The sequence below is a fragment of the Podarcis erhardii genome (genome assembly GCF_964252035.2).
Source record: "Podarcis erhardii genome assembly, chromosome: 8".
Taxonomy (NCBI): domain Eukaryota; kingdom Metazoa; phylum Chordata; class Lepidosauria; order Squamata; family Lacertidae; genus Podarcis; species Podarcis erhardii.
Genome location: NC_138499.1, coordinates 976,377 through 1,001,310, shown reverse-complemented (window position 1 = coordinate 1,001,310; position 24,934 = coordinate 976,377). Strand labels below are relative to the sequence as shown.

At 48.1% G+C, this 24,934-nt stretch overlaps 1 protein-coding gene across 2 annotated transcripts in view; it reads right to left on the bottom strand.

Moving 5' to 3' along the window:
- The window catches only part of HSF1 (heat shock transcription factor 1), a 41,348-nt gene extending 16,617 nt beyond the window's left edge, over positions 1-24,731 (bottom strand). For both annotated transcript variants that reach the window (XM_081874363.1, XM_081874364.1), the window contains exons 1-4: positions 24,582-24,731; positions 12,385-12,493; positions 11,369-11,505; positions 10,006-10,130 (exon numbers count right to left, since the gene is read on the bottom strand). In XM_081874363.1, coding sequence (XP_081730489.1) covers positions 10,006-10,130; positions 11,369-11,505; positions 12,385-12,493; positions 24,582-24,716 — 506 coding nt within the window. In that variant the 5' untranslated portion in view covers positions 24,717-24,731. The remainder of the gene's footprint in view (positions 1-10,005; positions 10,131-11,368; positions 11,506-12,384; positions 12,494-24,581) is intronic.
- Positions 24,732-24,934: the final 203 nt, after the last annotated feature.

Sequence of the window (24,934 nt, the reverse complement as noted above, 5' to 3'; positions counted from 1 at the left end):
AAGGGAGCCAGGGTGGATGGTACGACTCAGAAAGAGCAGAGAGGGGCTTGCCGCACAGCACCTGCAGACAGGCCTTCTCAAAGGCCTGGAGGAAGCCAGACAGCGACTTCATCACATGGCTGCTGGCAGGAATTTGGGAGGAAGGGAAAGGAGAGTCTTGCAGGTGCCCAAGTAGAAGCAGCCAAGAAAGGAGGGAGATGCAGCCATCTTGTTTGAGGGGTGGGCTTGTTGCTGGCTTGAGCCTGCTGCCTCTTCACCTTGCAGGATGCAAAGCTGCTCCCTTCTCCAGAATCAAACGGAACTGGGCAATGGCTGCACAGGGTCAAAGCTTGTAGGGAAACAAAAAACAAGCTCTGCAAGGGCGGCAGTTTTTTCTATTTTTCAGAAATCTGATGGGCTATACAAAACAACGTATTAAACACACACACACACGCACACACACACACAATGGGTCTGGGAGAATTAAAATTTCTTTGGTGCTGAAATGGCAACAAGGTTGGCAGGTCCATACAGGGAGGGAATGCCACAATAATGGGGCCACCACTGCAAAACTGTCTCAGTAGTCGCCACCCGCCTCACCTCAGACTGGAGCGCTGTGGATCACATGGTCTGCTAAATTGCACGGGGATTTAAAGGTGGGCCTTGACACTTTATATATAATTTTGGCCAGTTTTTTTCTGCCACTGGCCCAAGATAATGAAAGCGACCCCTTGCCAGGAGTAGCGCCCAACCCCGGCTACAAAATCTGATCGCACCCAGAACAGGCTGAACACCATGTCTCTGAAGAGATGAAGCACCTCCTCTCGGTACTTTCCCCAGCCCTCCCCCAGCACCCTCCCCTGGGGCAAGTGGTGGGTGCCTGTTGAGAGGCCACTTTAGGCGCAGGACAAGGTGCCTCGGCACACAAAGCAGCAAGCCTGCAGTCAGAAGCACAGGTTTTCCTGGCACGGCCTCAGGCCGCAGCTGGCAGCAGCTCACACATCTGAGCCCGCCATAAACTACAACTCAAGCAGTCCTTAACCTCATGGAACACCGTGGCCAGTAAAACCAGCTTCAGATGATCTCAAGCAGTGACTAAGCCCAAAGCGCAGCTGTGCGCAAGGAGGAAGAAAGGAGAAGGAAAAAAGACAGACGCAGAGCGAGAGAGTTCACAACGAGTGTCTTGCTCAGAGCCCATCAAAGCAATTCTGAGACGAAGCTGACGGTTGACTGCGGGCCAGCCAAGTCCCCCGTGACAAGCAGGGGCTGCGGTGCAACTCGCCAGAACAGCTGGAATCCATGCAGCATCTCGCACAGAGAGGCAGTAACACACCACATTATAGCTGTCTAATGTAGAGGTCATAAAAGCCTGGCCCAGCGTCTCTGCCTCAGGCAGGATCAGCCAGAAGACTGGAGTCGTTAAAGTCAGCAAGGCGGAGAGGGCTGTGCACACTATGTGTGTGGGTGCAGGGGGGAGACCAGCCCTTCAGACAGGCTGTGGAGTCACCCCACCGCTCCCATCACTCCTGACCAGCGGCTAAGCTGCCTGGGGATGGTGGGAGTTGCGGCCCAACACCTGGGGTTCAAGAACACTGGTCGTGGCTTAAGACACCTGAAGCCCAGAAGATGGAGCAGAAGCAGCTTCCCCACCAGCCCCACAAGGAGGAAATGGAGGGCTGGAGCTGGACTAGAAAGAACATGAGAAGAACCTGCTGGATCAGGCCTGTGGCCCAACCTGTTCAGTAACCTGCTCTCACAGGGGTCAGCCAGATGCCCCCGTGGAAAGTCCAAAGGACCCAAGCAGAAGAGCCCTCTCAGTTTCCAGCAACTGAGATTTAAAGGATTGCTGCCTCTGATCCTGGTGGCACAGAAGAGCCATCATGCCTTCTACAACCCTCTCCTTCCTGAATTTGCCTAATCCTCTTTTAAAGCCATCCAGGTTGGTGGCCACCAATGACTCCTGGGGGAAGGCGTTCCACAGTTTGCGCTGCATGAAGAATCTTCCAACATTCAGAAAGCTTCCTCTGCCTTCAATATGCTCCCCTCAGATGCTCCAGCTAATTGGAGCTGTTGACAAGGCAAGGCTGAACCTGGAAACATGGGCCAGGGGGCAGAGGGAAGAAGGAAACTGATTGGCCACCTTCCTTGGCTAGGCTAGGCTGGAGCCCCACAAGCTCTGACTCTTGGTGCACAAGGGGGCCGGGGTCACCGTCAGAGAGGCAGGAGGCCACTTTGCCATCACTCTGGTTTTCTTAAGGATGAAGCCTTATTAATAGGAGACAGCTGGGAAGGAAGAGGCCAGGGAGCCTCCTCCACGCCAGCGCTCCAATCTCCTGCACCTCCTTAATGGAAGCAAGGCCTTTATTTCCCTTCCCTGAGATTTACAGTGATTCTTCTTCCCCTTGTCCAGGCCTTGCAAGTGATGTCTCATTCCCAGACCTCAGCCAGCTGCATAGGCAGGGTATTGGCTCCTGTTACGTGAGGGGATCCTCCTCTCAGCACAGTACACGGCAGGGAAGCCTCCTTCCTTGCCCTGGGGGGAAGCAGGTGGGGGGAGTCTTAAAGGAGAGAATCGGGAACTCAAGAGGCTGGCTGCTGATCCTGGCAAGGGCTGGGCCAAGCCTCCTTTTCAAAATAAAGGTAAAGGGACCCCTGACCATTAGGTCCAGTTGTGACCAACTCAGGGGTTGCGGCGCTCATCTCGCTTTATTGGCTGAGGGAGCCGTCATACAGCTTCCGGGTCATGTGGTCAGCAGGACTAAGCCGCTTCTGGCGAACCAGAGCAGCGCATGGAAACACCGTTTACCTTCCTGCCGGAGCGGTACCTATTTATCTACTTGCACTTTGACGTGCTTTCAAACTGCTAGGTGGGCAGGAGCAGGGAGCAAGCAACGGGAGCTCACCCCGTCGAGAGGATTCGAACCGCCAACCTTCTGATCGGCAAGTCCTAGGCTCTGTGGTTTAACCCACAGCGCAATACCTGTCTTGAAAAGTGATGAAATTGGCAGCTGGAAACTTGATCCAACCCACTGAGAAGCACATGCGCGTGCACACAGGAGGGGGAGATAATTTCCCCCGAGATCCCCTTCTACCCCCCATTTAAACCAGTGGTTCCCAAAGTGGGTGGTAGAGCCCCCTGGGGGTGAGTACCCAGGGAGGTGCTAAGAGGTGAGGGGGCAGAAGTGGGGAAGTGCCTATCAGACTTTGAAAAGCTGGTATCACTGGATCAAGTTAATTGAATTAATTTAATTACACAGTGTTAATTGGGTTTGGAATAACTGTGCAATTCATTGTTACTGTTTCGAATGTTATTGTGCCATGATCTTCCTTAGTGGGCTGTGCAAACCGCTGATCTGAATAATGCTTTTTATACAGTAGGGGGCACTGGGGATGATTTGATTGAACCGAGAGGGCAGGGCCCCCGAAACAAAACACTTGGAAAGCACTGGCTTAAACCAGCAATCAGGACATAATCTGCAAGCAGGAGAGTCGGGAGAAGCAGCGAACCCTCACGCCACTGCTCCCAGCCTAGACCTTTTTCCTTTCCCTGCTTGTCCACGGCTAGCCAAGGCTGCTTTCGGGCCGCGGTCCCTGCAGGCCGGCAGCTTCCTCTAATGAGGCATTTCCGAGGCGGCTGGCGGCTCCAGCTTGGCCATCCCTTCGCTGGCTCCATTAGGCCCAAGCTCAGCTTTTCTGCAGCCCGTTACTGACAGACGCAATCTTTTCTGCAAATGTTCCAGCGCAAAAAATATCCCCTCTGGTGAGTGTCAGAAGGATAATATATATTGTTGCTTTTGGAACCATAAAGAGAGCAACACAGGTCAGAATTATTATTTGGTATGATTTAGCAGGGGGAGGAGGGGGGGGAGGAAGAGGTGCCGCATCAGGGAAACTAATTCCGTTGCAGGGAAGAAGAGGATGGTGGCGGCAGAAGGCCAGATAAGGGTGTCTGCTCAGATTTATTTTTACCAAGAGAAATTTTAAACCTCCTCGTTCTGTGGGCGACGGGGGCCTTGTAAAAACGGCAGGGCCTTGTAAACGCAGTCTGGCCAGGAGGAAGTACTTGCGGCGTCCCCGCAGCAGGCCTTCGACATGCCGAGCCAAGCTAAACGGAGCCCCCAAAGGCGGCTGGGGGAAGGCCCCGGTAAACACAGGTGCAGACACCCCGCTCGGCCCCCACTCCCAGAAATCTGTTTAGAATTAGGCTCACGGAGAAGACACTGCAGCAAGACCAACCGGAGCCCTCCTGCCTCGCTTTCCTGCTTGGAAAGAAAGGCCTGCGAGGATTCAGAGGCCAGAGAGAGCGAGTGTGGCAGGACCGGCTGATTTCACCTTCCCCTTGGTGGTGAACTTATCAAAGCTATCATATTTAAGATAATCTGCACCCTTTGTTTTGTTATCCCCCCAAAATACTCCTATCAGGGTGGATAAAAATCGATGATTTTTTTAAAAAATCAGGTTTTAATTTAAACCTGATTTTTTTTATATTTAAATCGGATTTTTAAAATAAAATGCTATTGGAGGAAAAGACTTTCTAAACATAGTTTCCATTTAAGTTACATTATAGTCCAAAGGCTATTCATCAGGAATTAAGGATTTGTTTTAAGTTTTTCATGTGTGCTAAAACTCAAAGTTCTTTTTTAAAAAAAAACGTTTAACCACATCAGTTAACAAAAATGAATACATATGCTATAATGCTATTGTTTTAGTTAAATAAATTGTTTAAATTGTTATTAAGGAAATTATTATTTTTCTCCTTCCAATAAAGTACAGCAGAAAAGTTGTCCAAATATAAACAGTTAACTTACTAAATCTGTTAAGTCTTTGGCGAGACCTTGAAGTGCTTGCCAGTCAACTAATAAGTGTTCACAGTTAACTTATTAAACCTCACAATAATTTCAGAATTTTCTGTCTATGTATTTCTAATAGTACTGTATAACCAAATCAGTAATTTTTGATATAACTGTAAAAACTACTCCAAAAAAGAAGCCTTCATCTGGTTTTTAATATTACGATTATACCAGCAAGAATGAGTCTTTCTGTAAAAAAAATTATTTAAATCAAGTCTTACTGACTAGTGATTTAAATTGTGATTAAAACTGTGATTTAAATCAAATCCACCCTGACTCTTATACTGGAAGTTTGGTAGAGGCTGCTGCTGCTGCTGTTGCCATCACCCTACCCCTCAGCAGGAGACCCCAGGGCTGGTTACAATAACATAAATGATACCATTTAAATCAAGCCAACAAGCAAAACAGTCTTATATTAACTAAGAATTTCCAGACAGGTCATAAACATGTTACATAATCATAGTGATATGTGGATTTACTTCCCACTCAAGGCCAGAATAAATGGGTTAATGTCCATAGCACAGGGATGGCCGCCCTCTATTGGTCCCGCGGTCAGCCCAGAAATGCCCCACCCTGATGCCGTACTTTGAGTGTCAGGTGCTGCCCCACCACTGCAAGGATGGTTCCACTGCAAAGAGGACCGAAGCAGAGCGCACGCGACTCACCTGGTGCCATTTCCCTCACCACCCTCAGCCTCAGCCAGCCCAGCTGGATGTGGGATCTGGAACCAGGCCTAAGGCCATTAGTCCTGCATTTGACATGAGTCTGGCTTCCCAAGCCCCCAAGAAGCGTTTGCTAGGCTCACCTAGGAGACATCAAGCTCAGGAGCTACACGTCTCGTGATAAAAGAGCCAACAGCAGCTTTTAAAAGGCAGCTATCAGGTTCAAAACCACAACCGCTCCAAACTTAAAAAAAGAAAAATATCCCTGAAAGGAAGCTTCTGGCTTGCAGATTCCATTTTTAGGAGGTGGTTAGGGATTGAAAACAAATGAAAACATAGGAAGGGGAAAGAGAGGCCAGCGGAAGCTGACGCTCTCAAAGGCCGAGAGGGAGATTTTCCAAAGCAAAGCACTGCCAAGCTTGGGCCCCCAAAGCCCACCTGCCTTCCCCACAGCAGCCCCCTAAGTGTTGTTCTGGCTTTGGAGGGACTGGCTAGTTATTAAACATTAACATCTCCTATACAGCACTATGCACCACAAGGTGCAGGCCCATCGGCCTTTACAAGCATGCATTGGAGGCGGACAATAAAAACATTCCCTTTCGCAGTCAGGGCAGGATTCGAAGCCAGGGCTCTAAAAGCCCCCTTGGGCCAAAATGGCCTCTTGCATTTACCCATCCAACCTTTTGCTACAAACACTTTATTCCTTCAGATCTCCCCCCCCTTTTTTTTTACATCCAGCGCTTTAAATGCCACATGCTGAGAAACATCAGAGTGCTCTTATGCTCATGTGGTCTCCCCAGAGGGACCACTGGTCGGATGCAGCACCTAAGCTCTTCAGATGCACACCAAAACACGAGCCTACCAATTTTCCCAACCAAAATGAAGGCCAGCTATATGGAGGTGGACTTGCTCACATCCATCCCATATTAGGCCAGCCTCTTCCTTATCTCCCAACCAAAGACTGTGTGGTCTTTTTTAGAAGGGGGAGCTAATGAGGGACCAGTCTTCTGTTTTGTACTCCTTGAGGTGCCAAGCAAAGCTACAGGGAACCAAGCAAAGGGCCTTCTTGGTGGTGGCACCTGCCCTGTGGAACGCCCTCCCACCAGATGTCAAAGAGATAAACAACTACCTGACATTTAGAAGTCATTTGAAGGCAGCCCTGTTCAGGGAAGTTTTTAATGTGTGACATTTTAATGTATTTTTAATCTTTGTTGGAAGCTGCCCAGGGTGGCTGGGGAGACCCAGCCAGATGGGTGGGTACAAATAATAAATGTTGTTGTTGTTAACACTGATGGTGTTACAATACTTTAACGAAAAAGAGGGCCAATCTTCCTATGTGGGTCTTGTGTTTAGACCCTTCAAGTTCGGGATCACTAAATTCAAGAAGACCACTGTAGGTATTGTCCTTACTGCTCCCTTCTTCCGGGGCACTGTGATTTTGCACAGTGAGAGCAAGGTGCTCCCGGCCATTGGCTTGGCCTGCGCAGGCCACAGCAGCGGTCAGTAGTTCTGCACTGCCTGCAGAGACTAAGAAGAATCGTTATAAAGGAGTATTTAAACATGGATTGTTAATAGGTGAGAATGTAAAGTTATAACATATTAAGATAAATTACTAAGATAAAAGCAAAAATGGAAAGGATTTGCTGAAATAACTAATTGAACTAGAATACAAAAAAGGGAGGTGTGAGGAGGTCAGGGAAACAAGTAAATGAAAGTCAAGACATGGAAAGGTTGATTTGTTTTTAATTGTTTTTACTTTTTTGTATTTTGTATTTTTTGCTTTTTTTCTCATTCTTGTAATTTTTTTGAAACTTTAATAAATATTATTTAAAAAAAAAAAAAAAAAAAACAGAAGCTAAGAAGAATCAGCCCAGGAAGCTGCCCTGGGAAGGCTTGTCTCTTTGGGGCCCGTGAGAGTTTGCTCCAAGCAGAATGACCCTGGATTGGCCAGAGGGGAGGCCCAAGATGAAGCACAGCTAACAAACCTTCACACTACTGGCTCCTCAAGAACTTCCGAGCTTTTGCTTAAGCAAGTAGGCTTTGTGCCCTCTACGGACAGCAGAAAGCACCCCCTCAGCTTTTTGATCTCTTAAGTCAGTCATTTCCTTGTCTACATGAGGAGTATATATATACACACAAGACACACGCGGGCAGAAACACACCAGCACACACACTGTCCCTCCTCCACAGATGAGAAGGGGTTTGGCAACTCACTCCCCTCTTCCCTTGCCCACTCATCGCAGCCTCAAACTGATGATGAGGGGAGGAGGCAAGTTGCCATACCCAGCACTGAGTCTACTTTGAAATATTGTTTTCCTTTTTTTTTTTTTTTTGCAGTTATTGTCAAAATTGGCAGAGTCTTGATGGAGCAGGAACAAAATCACTGTGGAGCTGAATCACCCCTGGTCTACACCAAGGAGAATGAGGTTGTGAAAAGGCACCATTGGGCTTCTTTCTTCTGCCAGATAGGGAGGTGGTACTGAAGCCCTTAATTCCCAGACACCACTGTCTAACCAAGACAGGGAGGCCAAGCTTCGCTACACTATGACTCCGAGCAGAACTACTGTGGACAGGCAAGAAGCATGCAGGCCTGCGCTCTGGGCTTGAAGAGGAACTCTAGGGCACAGCCAGGCAACAAGTTCACCGGGAATACCCTCCCTTCTGTAAGCGGTTTCAAGCAGCTTGGCAAAACCTGACCTTGGCCAGCAACATTTCAGAATGGCAAAAGCTCTACCAGAAAGCCGCAAGACTGGATGACTCAAGAGACCGAGTGGTCATCAGGCTCCACATTCCATGGGCGAGGAGTCAAGTTGTTTACGGCTGGAGGGATCACGGTTCCTGTCCTGGCAAGAGAACAGCTGGGCCCAAAGCTGCCAGGAGGGGCATCACAGCAGCCATAAAACAGGAAGGGGTTGCTGCTTCAAGCCACTGACTAATCTTCCAGGAAAAGTGGGATTTGCAAGCCTTTGCCTTCATGCTCCCACTCACCAAAATGAGCCATCCTCCGCAGCTGCAGATGATTTACAGAGGGGCTTCATTGCTAGCCATCAAACCAGCCTGAAGAAATGTCCCCTGGGCTCCAGAACTCTTTCCTTTAAGTTCTCAAATGTGTGGGTGCAGGAAAAGTGCTCTGGGGAATTCTGGTGCAAGCTAAGCCCTCCTTTTGAGGCTCCACTCCCCGGGGGAAAGCGTCAGACACTCCTTCCTGGGTCTCCCCTACAACTGAGCCGGAACACAAACTGCCAACCGCCAGCTGCTCACTGCATGCCTCACCTTTCACCTGTGCCTGGAGAGAAGGCAAGGCAAATTTTTCAAGTCCTCAATAGCCTGGGATAAGCAAACGTTAAGCAGTTGTCCCACACAGGCAAGAAACTCCCTGCTCTGTAAACTCCAAGTGGAGCGCATACGAGCCCTGGGGCTGGATTCATGGTGAAGGGGGCTCATCTTGTCCCACATGCTGAGTGCAGATGCCTTTCCCCTGCCCTTCACAACTATGGTGGCCTAAAAAAAGGCCTTTCCCAAGTTGGAACCAGCCTGTGCCTCTATCTGTCAGTGTCAAAATAAAGCAGCACTGTTCCACCAAGAGTTTAATTTGTAAAAAAAATTAATCTTAGCTGCTGATGTAATTTTAAAAAATTAGTACCGTATGTTCCGGCATACAAGACGACTTTTTATCCCTGGAAAATCACCCCAAAAGTCGGGGGTTGTCTTATACGCCAGGTATACGCGTTGGGAAGGAGGAGAGGGAGCCGGTGAGAAGAGGCGCTCCTTCTGCCGTCGCTCCTCCTCCCTCCCCACAGAAGGGGACACGGAAAGTCCTTCCGAGTGCAGCGCTCGCCCACCCGCCAAACGCCTCGCCTCGGGCTGCTGCTGCTGCTGCTGCTGCTGCTGCTGTGACAGCAGAGGCAGTGGAGGGGTGCGTGCTCTGCCCCTGGCGGCGCTCAAACTCTCTAACTCTAAAACTCTAAAATTGAATAGCAAAAGTTGCAGGTCGTTTTATACGCCCAGTCGCCTAATATGTCAGAATCTATGGTATTTATTATTCTCTTAACAAGGGCACTAATGTACAAGATGAAAACTGATCAATAATGGGGCAAAGTCCACATGGTAAAGTGCCACAAGTTACACAGCAAGGACATGTCAGAAGGGCTCCTAATTAGTTTAACAACTGCGGTTGCTGCTTGTCATTTTAACTGTGGTATGGGTGCATCAATAGTTGCTTTGCTATTATTAACGCTACCCTGGCGGCTAATAGATGGCTAATAGATGTCTCTTCCTAGATGGAAGAGACAACGTTAGCATTGAAAACTCAACATGCTGGGTGAAGACAAAACAAAGCAGTCCATGACCTAGCAAGAAAGTTTGCTAAGGAGTGAGTTCAATTCCTGCAGCAATCAGGTGGTTAGCATATTATGCTACCTGCCAGCAGAGGGGGCTAGAACACAGAGCAAGGTAGACTCCCCCTCCCAAACCCAGAATACCCTTTTCCCCCCTGCCCCTTGCATTGTACATACTGCTTCATGGCTATCAGCTTGGAGTCCATGCTCTCCTGCTTGCCCTTCATTGCCTGGACATCAGTCAGTATCTTTGTCACGCTGTCCTGGCGAACCTTGATATCTTCATTCTTTATGCCAGATACCTGCAGGCAAGGGAGATTTCTTACTTATGGGCTCTTCATGGCTTCCAAACGAGAAAATAGCTGGCTGAGCATCACAGAGAGTGTGTGCACTGCCTCTTCTCAAAGACAGCTGCAGTCAGAGTCCAACAAAGCTGCTGAAGACCAATGCCATATAAACTGCACGCCTTGGCAAAGGCGTTCCTGGGTTCCTTGGGTTCCTGAGCCCATCTCAAAAAGTGGTAGGATCACCCATTTGCCAGCACAACAGGCAAGCACACAGTTCATTGAAGTGTACTTTTATTTGCTTGTGCTTCCCAGCATGCACTGGCACTCTGCTACTTGGCTACTGCATGGCAGAGTATGATGTGCTTCTGAATTTTCTAGCTGTGTGTGTGTGTACTGCAATTTTACTTACACACACCCACACACACACTGTTTGACTGTTAAAAAACACCCTCAAGCATTTGTGGGGGGCATGGCTCAGGGAAGTAACAAACAAGCAAGTTTGAACAGTGCGGGGCGGGGCAGTGAGAGTATGGAAACAGGGGCACATAGGTAAGGGTTCTGTGTGGCTTCTCCTCAGTTAGGAGAACCGCTAATCTCAGTTTCAGAGAGAAAGCTATTTGCTGCTTTCATGAAACAATTTTGGGAACACAGTTTGTTGCTTCTGGCGAACAGTTTACATGCACAAGGGGCACTACAGATAAGCAGAGACTGAAGAGGCATGAGGACAGCCAACCGACTGCAGAATTTACAGACAGGCTTATTTAGGGAGCATTCTCAATGCAAGAGAGGTGCACTGATTAACATGGCATGATATGCAAGACATCCTAGCCTACAGGATGGCTTCAGCTGAGCCAGGGACTTCCAGGCTGCTCAGCAAGGGAAGCAGTGCAAAAAGAAAAGTACAAGAAGAGGAGAGATTGCCAGGACCTCCTGCCATACACAGAAGCACACTGGAGGTGGCGCGTTGGCAAGTTCATATTCTTCTGTGAGCTTACTTATGCATGCACACACACTCTCCCACCCAGGTGTTTATCAAAGGCCACCTCAAATTGGGTGATCTGAACCAAAGTTCAGACAAGACAAGGCAAAATCCAAAAACACTGAGAAGGAAGAAGCAGAAACCCGCTCTCTGCACTATCCTGAAGCACCAAGGCAGGTAATGGCTGAAAGAAACAGTGCTGTTTCCATCCCATTCCATCTGTTCCTCAAAAGCTCCTTTGAATCTGGGCCAGCGACTGTTACGAAGGACTCACATTGGTTACTTTCCTCTTGATGTTCTCCAGGAGGTGTTCTTGGCCACGGAGGAAGTAATGGTGCTGGAATTCGGTGTCATCCTTCTCGGGCTTCACCAGACCGCCTTGCTCGATGTGGATTACTTTCCGGAAGCCATCTGGAAGGCAAAGGAGCAGAGCAGGTTGGCAAGAAGGTCAGGGGAATGCTGGAGAAGCCAGCCTGTATTTCACATGCAGCGTAAGCCTGTAGGGCAACTGGACCTCCCAACTCAGAGACTTTGCTTTCCCCCAGAACCAAACCAGAAAGTAGTATCTGCTGAGTCTGCAGGTTGCTTAATGCTGTCATTTTCCTGAGCCAACTTTCCAAAGTGAATCATACAAAATAGCACATCAGCAAATGATCTCAGCTCCCAAAATGCAAGGCAGGTGTTCCAGGAGGAGGAAACACAAATTGCCTTGCTAGAGCAGAGCACGGTTCACCTAGTCCAAACTCGTCCCCCCCCCCCCGAGGCACCTGGCTGGCCACAAGCAGTGATGGACGTTCCTGTTTAGAATTCAGAATACGCCCTCTTTGAAGATGGAGTTCTCGTTTTTCACATTTAGAGCCATTAGCTGTTCACAGTCATATTCTCCATGAACCTTCTACCTCCTGTTTGAGTCCCACGTAAGGAGGCACAAGCTCCTCCATGACAGAGCCCTTGTAGTCCTGCTTGCAGGCCTGGTAATCAACCTTTTCTTTAACCCAGACACTTTTCGTAGACAATGCCAATTCTATGTGAACAGTGCCAAACATTTGATCCTAACCTAATTGTGCCAAGATGATCCGCCGTACGGCAGAAGAGGACGTCGCTCTTTTCTTCACTACACCTGAAGAAGCTACTAGGCCAGTCTGAGAAGCCCCAGCACTTTTGCCCACAAGTCCTGCACGGTGCAGCTCATGTTCTGACGAACTGCCAAGGTGCCCTATCCCTTCCTTCAGGCAAGAGACTTCTGAAGTCAAGCACACAAACTGTGCACCAAACAGAGAATATACTTACACATATTCAGCTGCCGGACAAAGCTGGCCATGTTGTTGTGTTTGAAGTATTTAGGAAGGACTTCCTTGGCAAACTGGCCTTGGTCGAAGACATGGAAGCTGTTTCCACTCTGCAACAACAGAAAGAGAGATGAGCAAGGCTGTGCGGCAGCATTGCCACTGACCTCAAGCAGCTGGGCTGGCCCGCATGGTTGGCAACCCCACACAGAGGTGTCATCCTTCAGGCACCGACAGATGTGAAAACAGGGCTTTGCCTTCAGCCAGTAGAAATAGGGGCCAGATTCAGGCAATCAAGAACCAGATGGCAGCCACTTAAATGCACACAAGGGCAAAACATAAAAGCCCACAGTGGTTGCAGGTAATCACTGATCATGGCATTCAATCATGAGAAACTGGGAAGTCTGGGAAGCCGAAGGGTGGGTACACTGGGCTTAGTCACCTGACAAGTGGATTTTGACACCCCTTGACACCCTTTACAATGGGTGTGGCTGCTCACACATCACTCTAGAAATATCAACGCCTGGAAAAAACCCAGAAGAATTTTTTTTTGGGGGGGAGGGGTTAAATTTTTCCATTACCCCCTGGCAAAACTTTCCTATTTCTACACTACTATTGGTCCATATGAAGATTTGACCAACAGGATTCTCCGGGCGGCCTGTGCAGTGCGCCAGTGTGGGCGTGTTTAGTATACTAAACCTGAGGAACTCCCTGAGCCAAAGCCCTTAGAGAAATCCACACAGGCACAGGGTTGACCACAGATTTGCAGGGGGAGCTGAGCAGCTATTGTAGGCCTGCCAGATGCAAAAAGGCAGCCCATGTCAATGGCTGGAAGATTGTGTGGCATCTGCTGATCTTAACTGCCTCAGTGGCCAGGCTGCCTTCTTCCTAGCTCAGCCCCAGAGTTCCCAAGAGCCGGAGGGTGGAGCGAGAGGGGAGGACAGAGAGGCAAGGCAGCCGGCAAGAATGTGTGGCTGACTCACCCAACATTCCTTAACTGGTGCCAACCCCATTGGATAGCACGGCAGCCCCAGAGTTTCAGCTACATACACAGGAGCCAAGTTTCTTAGCTCCACAGCAGACCTGTGAAGTGAGGGACCCAACAGTGCCTGTGGTCTGCTCAGTGTGTCCCCATGTGAAGAACGGATAAGCTAAAACCTTGAGATTTACTTGAGTGCACTGGCCAAGGCAGTAGCTAACTGGGGCTCTCTTATCCAGAACTGGTATGCCTTCTCTTTGGAGATGCAAAGACAGAGGGCAGAGGGGAGTTGGAGCAAGGCACTAGAAGTGCCCCCACACAGCACATCTCTTGGTGCACTGCAGGTGGCCACATGCCTCCTCTTGCCCTCTGCTTTCTCCATATACAATCAAATCTCAGTTCCCAAACGCTTCCATTTTGGAACATTTCAGCTCCCAAACGCCGAAAACTTCAAAGTGTTCTGGTTTTTGAATGTTTTTTGGAAATCAAACATCCGACGAGGCTTCCGCTTGAGTGCAGGAAGTTCCTGCAGCCAATCGGAAGCCGTGCCTCAGTTGTCAAACCTTTCAGAAGCCAAACGGGCTTCTGGAACAGATTACGTTCGACAACCGATTTTTTACTGTAATTTTTGTTTTCTCTTAACCACATTTCCCTTCCTTTGAGAAATTTCCCTTCCCTCCTGCATGCTCACTTGAGCCAAAGGGCTGCCCAGGAACTCCAGCTTGACAATAGCCACCCCAGCTCAGAATTGCCTCAAGACTAGAAGCTGTCCAGCAGGAGCAATATTTCAACCTTTGGCTATGCGAAAAGCATGCAGCCATTTTTACTGAGCAAGATGACACGACTTCTCTGTCTCACATAGCAGGAATTTTATTATCAAAATATAATAGTCTCTACAGGAGACAAAGAGAGAGAGAAATTTCAGTCTGGCAGAGTGATATAAAATAGTGAAAGGCTTTTTACAACTGGATTTTCTTTCATGGCAGGAAAAAGCTCTGCCACTGAGTCATCTTCTTTTTAAGACAATTCCATATGGTGGGAGAACAAAACCAGCTAATGCCAATACTAGGATAGGTGGGAACCAAACTAGACCAGCTGTAGACAAATCACAACCCTGCAACAAAAGCTGCTAGCTCCAGAGCAAGAGGACGGCATCTCAGACCACCCAAAAATGCAGCAGAGAAGGATGCACCGACTGCCAACGCCCTGCTCACACGCAGCTCTGCACCTCTCCGAGGTGGCCTGTCCTGGGTGAGGGTCTGCTACAAGAGCCCCATCACTGGAGCCACCGCTAGCAAAAGGATCACTTGGCACATTGCCCCCAAGCGCAAGGTCACACATCCCCCACATCTCCGCCAGGCCCTTCCTAGTCACTCCAAACACCAGATGTGGGCTTATCCACACAAGAGGCTCCAGCTTGAAAGGATCAGAACACCACCGACTCAAGTGGAAATAAATACCATTTGCTACATGAAGTGCCTAAAATAATGAGGTGCTGTACAAAGTTTTAGTACGCACATGGCCTTAGATCACTCAATACCAAAAGCCAACAATAACCAGGGTCTTACTGTCCACTTATTTGCCTTCTGAAAAAGCCAAGATTCAAGAGTCTGGAGGGACAGGGCAGCCTGATACTGGAAGAGACAAGGTGCCGAGTTTTTCATTTTCTGTCATTTTAAAGACAGCAAAGCCAGTCTCTGCAGAAGGTGAGATGTGAAGGGCCCAGAAGGGGGGGAAACACAAATTTTAAAATGGGGAAAAGTTTTCTTGAATTTTCCTGAGGATTATTTCAATTATTCCCCAAGGAAAACCTGGAAATTTTGGGAAACACTAAAAAACAAAAACAAACAAAAACACCTCTTGTTATTCTCTCCTACCTGCCCACTTTTCTGGGTAGGGGGGCAGTTTAACCCTTGGATCACAATGGAGTCAAAGGTGTGCTGAAGGAGGATGCGGAGATTGCAGGAAAGCCGAATGAATTATTTGCATCTGTCTTCACAGCAGAAGATGCAGAGCAGATTGCTGCGCCTGAACTAACTTTTGCAGGCAAGGTCCAAGTCCCCCCCCCCCCACCGACCCCAAGGATCAGTACTGAGAGCCGTGCTTAACTTGTTCACAAACAACTTAAAGCTAGGGATGAGAAATGAGGCAGCCAAGTGCGCTGGTAATACCAAATTGTTTGAGGTGATAAAATGAAGACAGACTGTGAAGAGGTCCAAAAGGATCTCCAAAAGGATCTAATAACAGCACAACAGATTCCATTCCATCAGACTGATGGGGCAGCAGCACTGCAGGACCTCCTCATCGCTTCTGCTGCAAGACCACAAACTTTTGGGTCCTCTCCAAATCGTTTCACTCCTGCTGCTCACTACAAAGTCCCTGTAACTAGACCAGGGGTCGGCAAAGTTTTTGTGGCTTGGGCCAGTTCACGGTCCCGCAGACGCTGCGGTGGGCCGGAGTGTGCGTGTGTGCATGTGCAAACGCTATTTCCGGTGCGGAGGAGGCGTGCGCAGCTTCCCATTGGCTGCAGGAGCTTCCTTCAGCCAATGGGAAGCTGGCCAGCGTTGTGGAACGCGGTCCCCGCTCTGCTCTGCGGCAGTTTAGCACGGCACATGGGAGCCAACTGAGTGGGCAGTGGGGTCCACAGGCCGGTTAAACAACCCCCATGGGCCACTGGTTGCCGACCCCTGAACTTGACAAATGCTGGCTCCCTCAGCCTGAAAGCGAGATGAGCGCCGCTACCCCATAGTCACCTTTGACTGGACTTAACTGTCCAGGGGTCCTTTACCTTTACATTTTTACCTCTGTAACTAAGAACGAGTGCCTGAGACAACTTTTTTCATTATCCCTTCCAGTCCGTTTCCCTTTTGTTGTGTGTCTTAAGATAGATTGTGAGCCTGAGGGAGAAGACTGCCTTCTTATCAATCACTGTAAACCACTTTGGAAGACTTTTTCAGCTGAAGAGTCTTGAATGTACCGTATTTTCACCCCATAGGGTGCACCTAGGTTTTTTTTTCTTTATTCCCCCCTCCAGGCGCGGGGCTGCGGCAGGGGAAGCCCAAGCTTCCCCCAACCCCAGCCCCCAGAACAGGCTGCTATCCACAAGCCTAGGGAGCCCTGCGGGAAGCTTGCGGAGAGCTTCCTGAAGCCCGGAGAGCGAGACCCCTCTCGCTCTCCAGGCTTCAGCGAAAGCCTGCATTCGCCCCATAGGACGCACACACATTTCCCCTTCATTTTTTGGAGGGGGGAAAAGTGCGTCCTATAGGGCGAAAAATATGGCATGTCAATTCTCCCTCCAGGGTGGATTTGCTTTAAATCACTAGTCAGGAAGACTTGATTTAAATCACTTTTTTACAGAAAGACTCATTCTTGCTGGTATAATCTTAATATTTACAACCAGATGAATGTTTCATTTTTGGAATAATAAATTTTCAGTTTTTACAGTTGTATCAAAAATCACTGATTTGGTTATGCTATTAGAAATACACAGACAGATAATTATGAAATTATTGTGAGGTTTATTAAGTTAACTGTGAACTCTTATTAGTTGACTGGCAAGCACTTCAAGGTCTCACCAAAGACTTGCAGATTCCAGTTGCTATTTCCTCCACCACCCTTTGGGATTCAGGTGTATTCTGTACAGTTAAGTGATAGTGCAGTTGTTGGGACCCAGTGGGATTGGGAAGAGGTTGCCAGCCCTGAGAGCCTTCAGCACTTGCCTCAAGTCTGAGTTGCACAAACATGCAGCTGACTTGCACAATTACAGTGGTGCCCCGCAAGACGAATGCCTCGCTAAACGAAAAACCCGCAAGACGAAAGGGTTTTCCGATTTTTAGCGGCTTCGCAAGACGAATTTCCCTATGGGCTTGCTTCGCAAGACGAAAGCCCATAGGGAAATCTCCGGGGACAGCGGGGAAGCGCAGCACGCCTTCTCCTCTGTTCCCGGACCTGTCCTGAAGGCTTGCGGTGGGAGGTCCGGGAACAGAGGGGAAGGCGCCCCTCGCACTGGGCAGCAGGCTGCTATCCGCAGCCTAGGCAGCCCTGCAGGAACTCTTCTGAAGGCTGGCGGCGGGAGAAGGGCTTTTCTTCCCACCGCCAGCCTTCAGAAGGCTGTTCTGAAGGCTGGCGGTGGGGAGAAAAGTCCTCCCCCCCCCCCACCAACCTTCAGAAGAGGTCCGGGGACAGACTGTCCTCGGACCTGGTCTGAAGGCGGTCTCCCTAGGAACGCATTAATTGATTTTCAATGCATTCCTATGGGAAACCGTGCTTCGCAAGATGAAAAACTCGCAAGAAGAAAAAACTTGCGGAACGAATTAATTTCATCTTGCGAGGCACCACTGTATTACACAAAGATACCAAGACTTGTGGAGTATTCTGCTCACAAAGTTGCACTTTCATTTTTACTGCTTCACACTTAGCTACTTCTGCAGATCTATTCCACTCCAAACAAGCTATTCATTGAACCCCTTGGAACTTAGCATTTAAGAGGCAAGGGATTGATTCTGTGTATATAAATTTGCAAAGGAACAATGAGATTAAGGTTTTTTCCCTCAACTCTGGATGTTTATTTTATAACATTTTTTCTAGGAAGAAAAGGCATGTTATCTCTGCAGACACAAATTCACACTTTTGAGAATTGCAAAAACAATCATCTGTGATATCTTCTTGTTAGAAAAACTACCCCAAATAATCTTACAGAAACCTCTGGAAAATTCATTTACCAAAAAATTTAAACATTTGGACTATAATGTAACTTAAATAGAAAACTATCTTTGGGAAAAAATTTTCCTCCCAAAGCATTTTATTTTTAAAAATGCGATTTAAATTTTAAAAATCTGGTTTTGGGGTTTGTTTGTTGATTTCTATCCACCCTGTCTTCCTTCCACCTAACCTTCCATTTTTACCCTGGAAAAATGATCACACACAGCAGGGCCTTTTGGGCTGTGACATCTGCCTTTATGAATGCCTAGAAATATCAAGGAAGATCCACCTGGCCTCATGATTTGTTAAGAATTTTGCCTTTTGGCTTGGCCTGTGGAAATTGTTGGTTTGTGGTGCTCTTGCTTTCACTTTCTGCTGATTAATTTTTACCTGCTGGTCTAGTGTTGCTATTTGCGTTGTGCTGCTGCTGCCGCCTTTCGCTGTTCTCATTTTTCATTTGTTTATTGCTTTGTTGGTTGCAGTTTAAACTTGGTTTTTTTATTTTTAGCTGCTTTGGCTGCCTTGCCAAAACAGGAGGGTGTGAACTCTTTGAAATTAAAATCCATTGCACATTATCTGTCACCATCAATCAAAACTTCAATAAGGTAGATGAGTCAGAAATCTAACATCCAGGTTTAGGGTACATTTCTAAATTCTGATCTTGGCAAGTTGCAGCCGACCTCAGATTGACTGAGTCAATAAAGGCAACTTGGGAGAGCTACATGAAGTCAGTAAAACTTAATTTGGAATATGACACAGACCATGTGAAGAGGCCATGCTAGTAAGCAATAGTATATTTATTATTTTATTTAGAGTAATTGTACCCTGTTCTTCAGCCAAAAATGCTCCCAGAGCAGCTTACATGAAATCAAAACAAGACACTCCCTACCTACAGGCTAATATGATAGATAGATAGATAGATAGATAGATAGACAGACAGACAGACAATACGCAAAGGAAAAGGGACAAGGAAGAAGAGGAAAATAAAATTCAAAACATAGGCACCAGGTTCAGAGGCTGGAGGAGCCTGATGGAGCTGGCTAGCTGCTAAAGGTGTCAGCTTGCCAATCAATACACAATTATTAGTAACATAATCACAGGGCGCTTTACAATATACACCCATGCCTTGCTTACAAGGGATACTTCTAACAATATATGTTCACCACATTTTATCAAAACTGCAAGGAATCTTCCTAGTCTATTAATGGAGGCACATTTATAAAGCGAAAGCCTTCCATTGAGATGGAAGCTATCACACAAATCAACTCCAGACCGGCTGTCACTTTGGTCAGCCCACAAAATTATGACCGGGAAGTCTGAAGATAAAGACGGAAAGAATACTTGTCTCTGGTTTCTAACCCTGTACATATGGAGGCCAAGGAAGACAGTCAACACAGTCGCTAAGGGTCTGCTTCTCCTTCCGGTGGCTGTTGGAAGACCCCCTGGAGCTGAATTTGAGAGGGCATGGGGAGAGAAAAGGAACAGATTCCATGCTGGAGATATCTCAAAGTCTTTAAGGCGCACCTAGAAGTATTCATTCCACTAAACCCCTATTCAACAGTTAATCTTATGGCAAGGCCATTTTGAAGGGAGGGCCTTAAGAGGTGGTAATGGTGGGCCAACCCCAGACACAGAAAATTACCAGTTACCAGTTATAGCACCAAAAACTAAGCCCCTGCATCTTCCACACACTCCACCCAGTTTTGCAGCTGGATAACGTCCTTAAACGGGGCCTTAACACACCTTCTGCCAAAGTCAGAAGAGCCATGACTTGATTAACAAAGAAGGAAACCACTACTTGAGTAGAAGTTACAAACAGGCAGCATTCCTGAACTAGGGTATTGTTTAGGGGGGTGGCAATATTAATTTGTATATTTATTTTGGATCCTATGATTTATGTGGAAATTGTTCTATTTGGTTGTGAACTTTTTGATGTTTTGTTTATTGTTTTATGACTACTTTCATTATATTTGTAGTTCTGTAATTTTTTTAAGCCGCCTTGCCTGTGAAGTAATCAGAAATACTCGGAGCAGCTAATCCCTTTCCCCTACCCCTAACTAGGGTTATGGACTTTCACTACTATTTTTTTAAATGAATACAGGATTATTTGTATAACTCTTTTATTTATTATTTTATCTATATTATAAAATTGACTTCCAGTAACTTTTAATATTAGTATGAAGTCCAAAAGAGCACAAGTAGTTTAGCATCTCTATCTGGCAGCACTGCAAATTACTTATACCCTGCCCCTGGGTTTCGCCAGCCACTCTGGGCAGCTTCCAACAAAAAATTAAAAATACATCAAGTCATCAGTCATTAAAAGCTTCCCTAAAGAGGGCTGCTTTCAGATGGCTTCTAAACGTCAGATAGTTGTTTATTTCTTTGACATCTGATGGGAGGGTGATCCACAAGGTGGGTGCTACTATCGAGAAGGCCCTCTGCCTGGTTCCCTATAACTTCCCTTCTCACAGTGAGGGAACCGCCAGAAGGCCCTCGGAGCTGGACCTCAGTGTCCGGGCAGAATGATGGGGGTGGAGACACTCTTTCAGGTATACAGTGGTACCTTGGGTTAAGTACTTAATTCGTTCCAGAGGTCCGTTCTTAACCTGAAACCGTTCTTAACCTGAGGCAGCACTTTAGCTAATGGGGCCTCCTGCTGCCGCCGCGCCGCCGGAGCATGATTTCTGTTCTCATCCTGAAGCAAAGTTCTTATCCCGAGGTACTATTTCTAGGTTAGCCGAGTCTGTAACCTGAAGCGTATGTAACCCGAGGTACCACTGTACTGGGCGAAGGCCGTTTAATGTTTTAAAGGACAGCACTGACACTCTGAATTGTGCTCGAAAATGTACCAAAACCAGCTGATGACATGGCTCCCCAAATCTCTTTTCTGATGAGAGCAGCTTTTGCATCTCATTTGGAAACCAAGGACCCAGAGTCTGAAGGAAGAATGGGGAGGCACACAATGCCAGATGCTTGAAGTCCAGTGTGAAGTTTCCACAGTCTGTGTTGATTTGGGAAGCCATGTCACCAGCTGGTGTTGGTCCACTGTGCTTCAATAAGTCCAGGGTCAACGCAGCCGTCTACCAGGAGATTTTGGAGCACTTCATGCTTCCTTCCGCAGATGAGCTTTATGGGGATGCTGACTTCATTTTCCCGCAGGACTTTGGCACCTGCCCACACTGCCCAAAGTACCAAAACTTGGTTCAGTGCCCATGGGATTACTGTGCTTGATTGGCCAACAAACTCGCCTGACCTGAACCCCATAGAGAATCTATGGGGCATTGCCAAGAGAAAGATGAGAGACATGAGACCGAGCAATGCAGAAGAGCTGAAGGCTGCTATTGAAGCATCCTGGTTTCCATAACACCTCAGCAGTGCCACAGGCTGATAGCATCCATGCCACGCCGCATTGAGGCAGTAATTGATGCAAAAGGGGCCCAAACCAAGTATTGAGTACATATGCATGCTTCTGCTTCTCAGAGGTCCAATATTGCTCTATTTGCAATCCTTGTTTTGCTGATTTTGTTTAATATTCTAATTTTCTGAGATTGTTAATTTGGGGTTTTCATCAGCTGTACAAAATAATCATCACAATTATAACAAATAAAGGCTTGACATATCTCGCTTTGAATGTCATGAATCTATCTCATATAGTAGTTTCACCTTTTAAGTTGAATTACTGAAATAAACGAACTTTTCTGCGATATTCTAATTTTCTGAGTTTCACCTGTAATCCACAATTTGGTTACCACTGCAGCCAACTAGGCGTCCCTTCTTAGAACCCAAGAAGTAAGACCTCAACACAATGCAACACTCCTGCTATTGTTCCCCAGCACCTGAGGTTCAGAGACAGGCTGCTGCCTGTGATTCTCTCCCAGCAATAGTATTTTTTTTTTACTTACAGAGAAGAGTGGGATTTGCCCTCCTCTTCAAGCAACTATTTCCTCATGTTAATGAGAACATGGCTGTATAAAACCAACATTTTCAATCCTATAATTAGGTCATCAATCCTATAATTGGGACTCCATGAATTACTTCCTGCTATATTGAATTAAGCTGCTGTTCATTCTCATTAGGTTGATGCTTACTTCAGAAACCCCTCAAGAGTACAGAAGAAAAGAATGAGAGGCTTTGCTTTCCTGCTCTCAAGGGCTTCAACCTAAATCAAACATCTGAGATGACACAAAAAGTTTAAAAAACTAAGGTTGCACTGCTAACTACACATACCTCAGAACAAACTAAACACATGCACAGATTGATGTGCAAAGTCAACAAAACTTTGTTTGAGGGAAGCCTGTATTCCAATGGGGTGGAACACTGTGGATATTCCTGTTTCATTTCTTTACATAGAAGTGTTCTGTACTGGGTCACTGCCTCTGAAACAGAATAAGCTGGGCACAACAAGCACCCTTTGCCACCCAGTGGCCCTCTTGCTAAGACTCAGGCAAGTGCTCCTTATGACAGGAATTCCCAATATGTCTTTTGGTAGGAATGTCCGTGGGGGGAGAGGGGGAATCTAACTACGCGCTTTCACCTTAGAGAATTGAGAAGCAGCAGAGAGGTCAGTGATATGCATTCTCCTCTACACCTCATGGCATTAAAGCTGAACAATCTGGAGAACAGATACTGAATCTTGCTGCAAGAGACATAAACATTCCCACGAAAACTAGTGACCAGCTTCACTCAGCTGTGCTGGAACCACAATGCTTGGAATTCTGACCACAACCTTGACACTGAAAAAGACAGCTAAATACAAACTGGAGGTTATGTGATTGGAAAAGGTCACAAATGGTCTAGAATAAAAAGGCAAACAGGAACAATGTGGCAGAAAGAGCAAGGGGACAAGGAGAAGACGACAAAACCAGCAAAGGATACGGGAAATCAATGGCTACAATGGCAGGGAAAAGGCAGGAAAGGACCAGTAAGTGCAGCCTGTTGGCAGGGCCCAGAATTACTGTAAAGAAATACTGATCTCTGTAGCCAGAATGACACAGCACCAGGGAGCAACCAGAATGTGGACACTGCCTGCAGATTGTGGCCTCCGGTCAGCATGGGCTCCTAGGCCAGCGGAAAGAGTTTCTAACCAAGACTGTCTTCTAGGCTGCATCAAGAGAAGTATAATGTCCAGGTCAAGGGAAGCAATAGTACTGCTCTATTCTGTGTTCATCAGACCACACCTGAAATAATGTGCCTAGCTCAGGGCACAGCAATTTAAAAAGGATATTGACAAGCTGGAACACGTGCCGCTGGCAACCAACATGATCAAGGGTGTGGAAACCAAGCCTTATGAGAAGTGGTTAAGGGAGCTGAGTATGTTTAGGTTGGAAAAGAGAATTGAGTGGAGATATGATAGCTATCTTCAAACATCTTGAAGGTCTGTCATGTGGAAGATGGACCAAGCTTGTTTTCTCCTGATCTGGAGGACAGAACCTGAACCAATGGGTTTAAGCTACAAGGAGATTCTGACAAATCATCAGGAAAAACTTTCTGATGACAAGAGCTGTTTAGAGAAACAAACTTGTTTGGGAGCTGTTGGGCTGTCCTTGGAGATTTTTAAGCAGTGTTTGGATGGCCATATATAATAGATTCTTTAGTTGAGAGTTGGACTAGTTGACCCTCAGAGTCCTTTCCAACTCTATAATTCTATGATTCTATTATTCATATTGGAAAACTTGAAAATGTACTGGATATTACCATGGCATCTTTTGAATGTGCAAAACTTCATTCTCAGAAACCCTGTAAGGTGAAATTCAGAAACGCTAGTGCAAAATTTGAGTGAAAGATGGAAAGTAGCATTAGCCATGTAATGGTACTCGGCAACGGCCAATAAATTTGCACTTTATATTGATTCTACAGCCCAAACCCATTCCCGCAGGGATGGGGGACCTGTGGCTTTTCCTATGTTGCAGGACTCCAAATTCCCTCACCCCAAACAGCATGGCTGCTGACCAAAGCTACAGTTTAATGAAGTCTGGCTGGCCAGAGATTTCCCTTCCCTGCAGCATGTTGAACGACACTTGCTGTCCATGACCCAAAGACTGAGAGTTCCTCGGGGACAACAAGGCCCAACTCTACATGAAGCCCAAGCAGTAAACCTAAGTTTCCAGGAGAAACCCTGCGCTCCCTTCCTTCATCTGGAAACGCCAGGCAGCCCGGACAGGGGATTGCCCGGGACACCGGCGAAGGTCCCGGCGCAGGAAGCGGCGCATCTCCTGCGCACCAGAGGCCCAGCCGCAAGAGACGAGCTGGGAGGGCCGGGGGCGGAAGAAGGCGGCTCAGCCTCCGCCGTGCAAGGAGGACGTCCCGGGTTCGACCCCCAGCGGCCTCCGCTGCCCCCCAGCCAGCCTGGGGAGCCGCCGCTGCTGCCAGCCAGGGCCGGCAAGAGCGGGGCCGATGGGCGAAGGGTCTGGCGGGGCGGGAGGCGGCTTCAGGTCCGCCGCGGCCCGGGAGCGGAGGAGGCCTCGGGGAGCCTCCGCCGGGCGGCGATCCGTGGGGCCCCCCGCCCGACTCCCCTCCCTCACCGGGCTCCAGCAGATGAGCGGGTCGGTCTCCGGGTCCTCCACGAGGGTCCACAGCTTGGTGAGGAAGGCGGGCACGTTGCTGCCCCCGCCCGCCGCCGCCACGCCGCCCCCGCCGCCGCCGCCGCCGCCCTCCATGCCGCCCCTCGCCGAGGCCTCCGGGACCCGGGCCGGGCCTCCCTCTCCGCCAAGAGCCAGCCGCCGCCGCCGCCGCCCCTCCTGAGGCTTCTTTCGCCGGCCCCCGAGAGAGAGAGCGGGCCGGGGGTGGCGGGGGGGGTGGGCGGGCGCGGCGGCCCCGGAGCAGCCTCCTCCCTCCCTCCCTGCGCCCTCAGCCCCTCAGAAGGAGCCAGGCATGG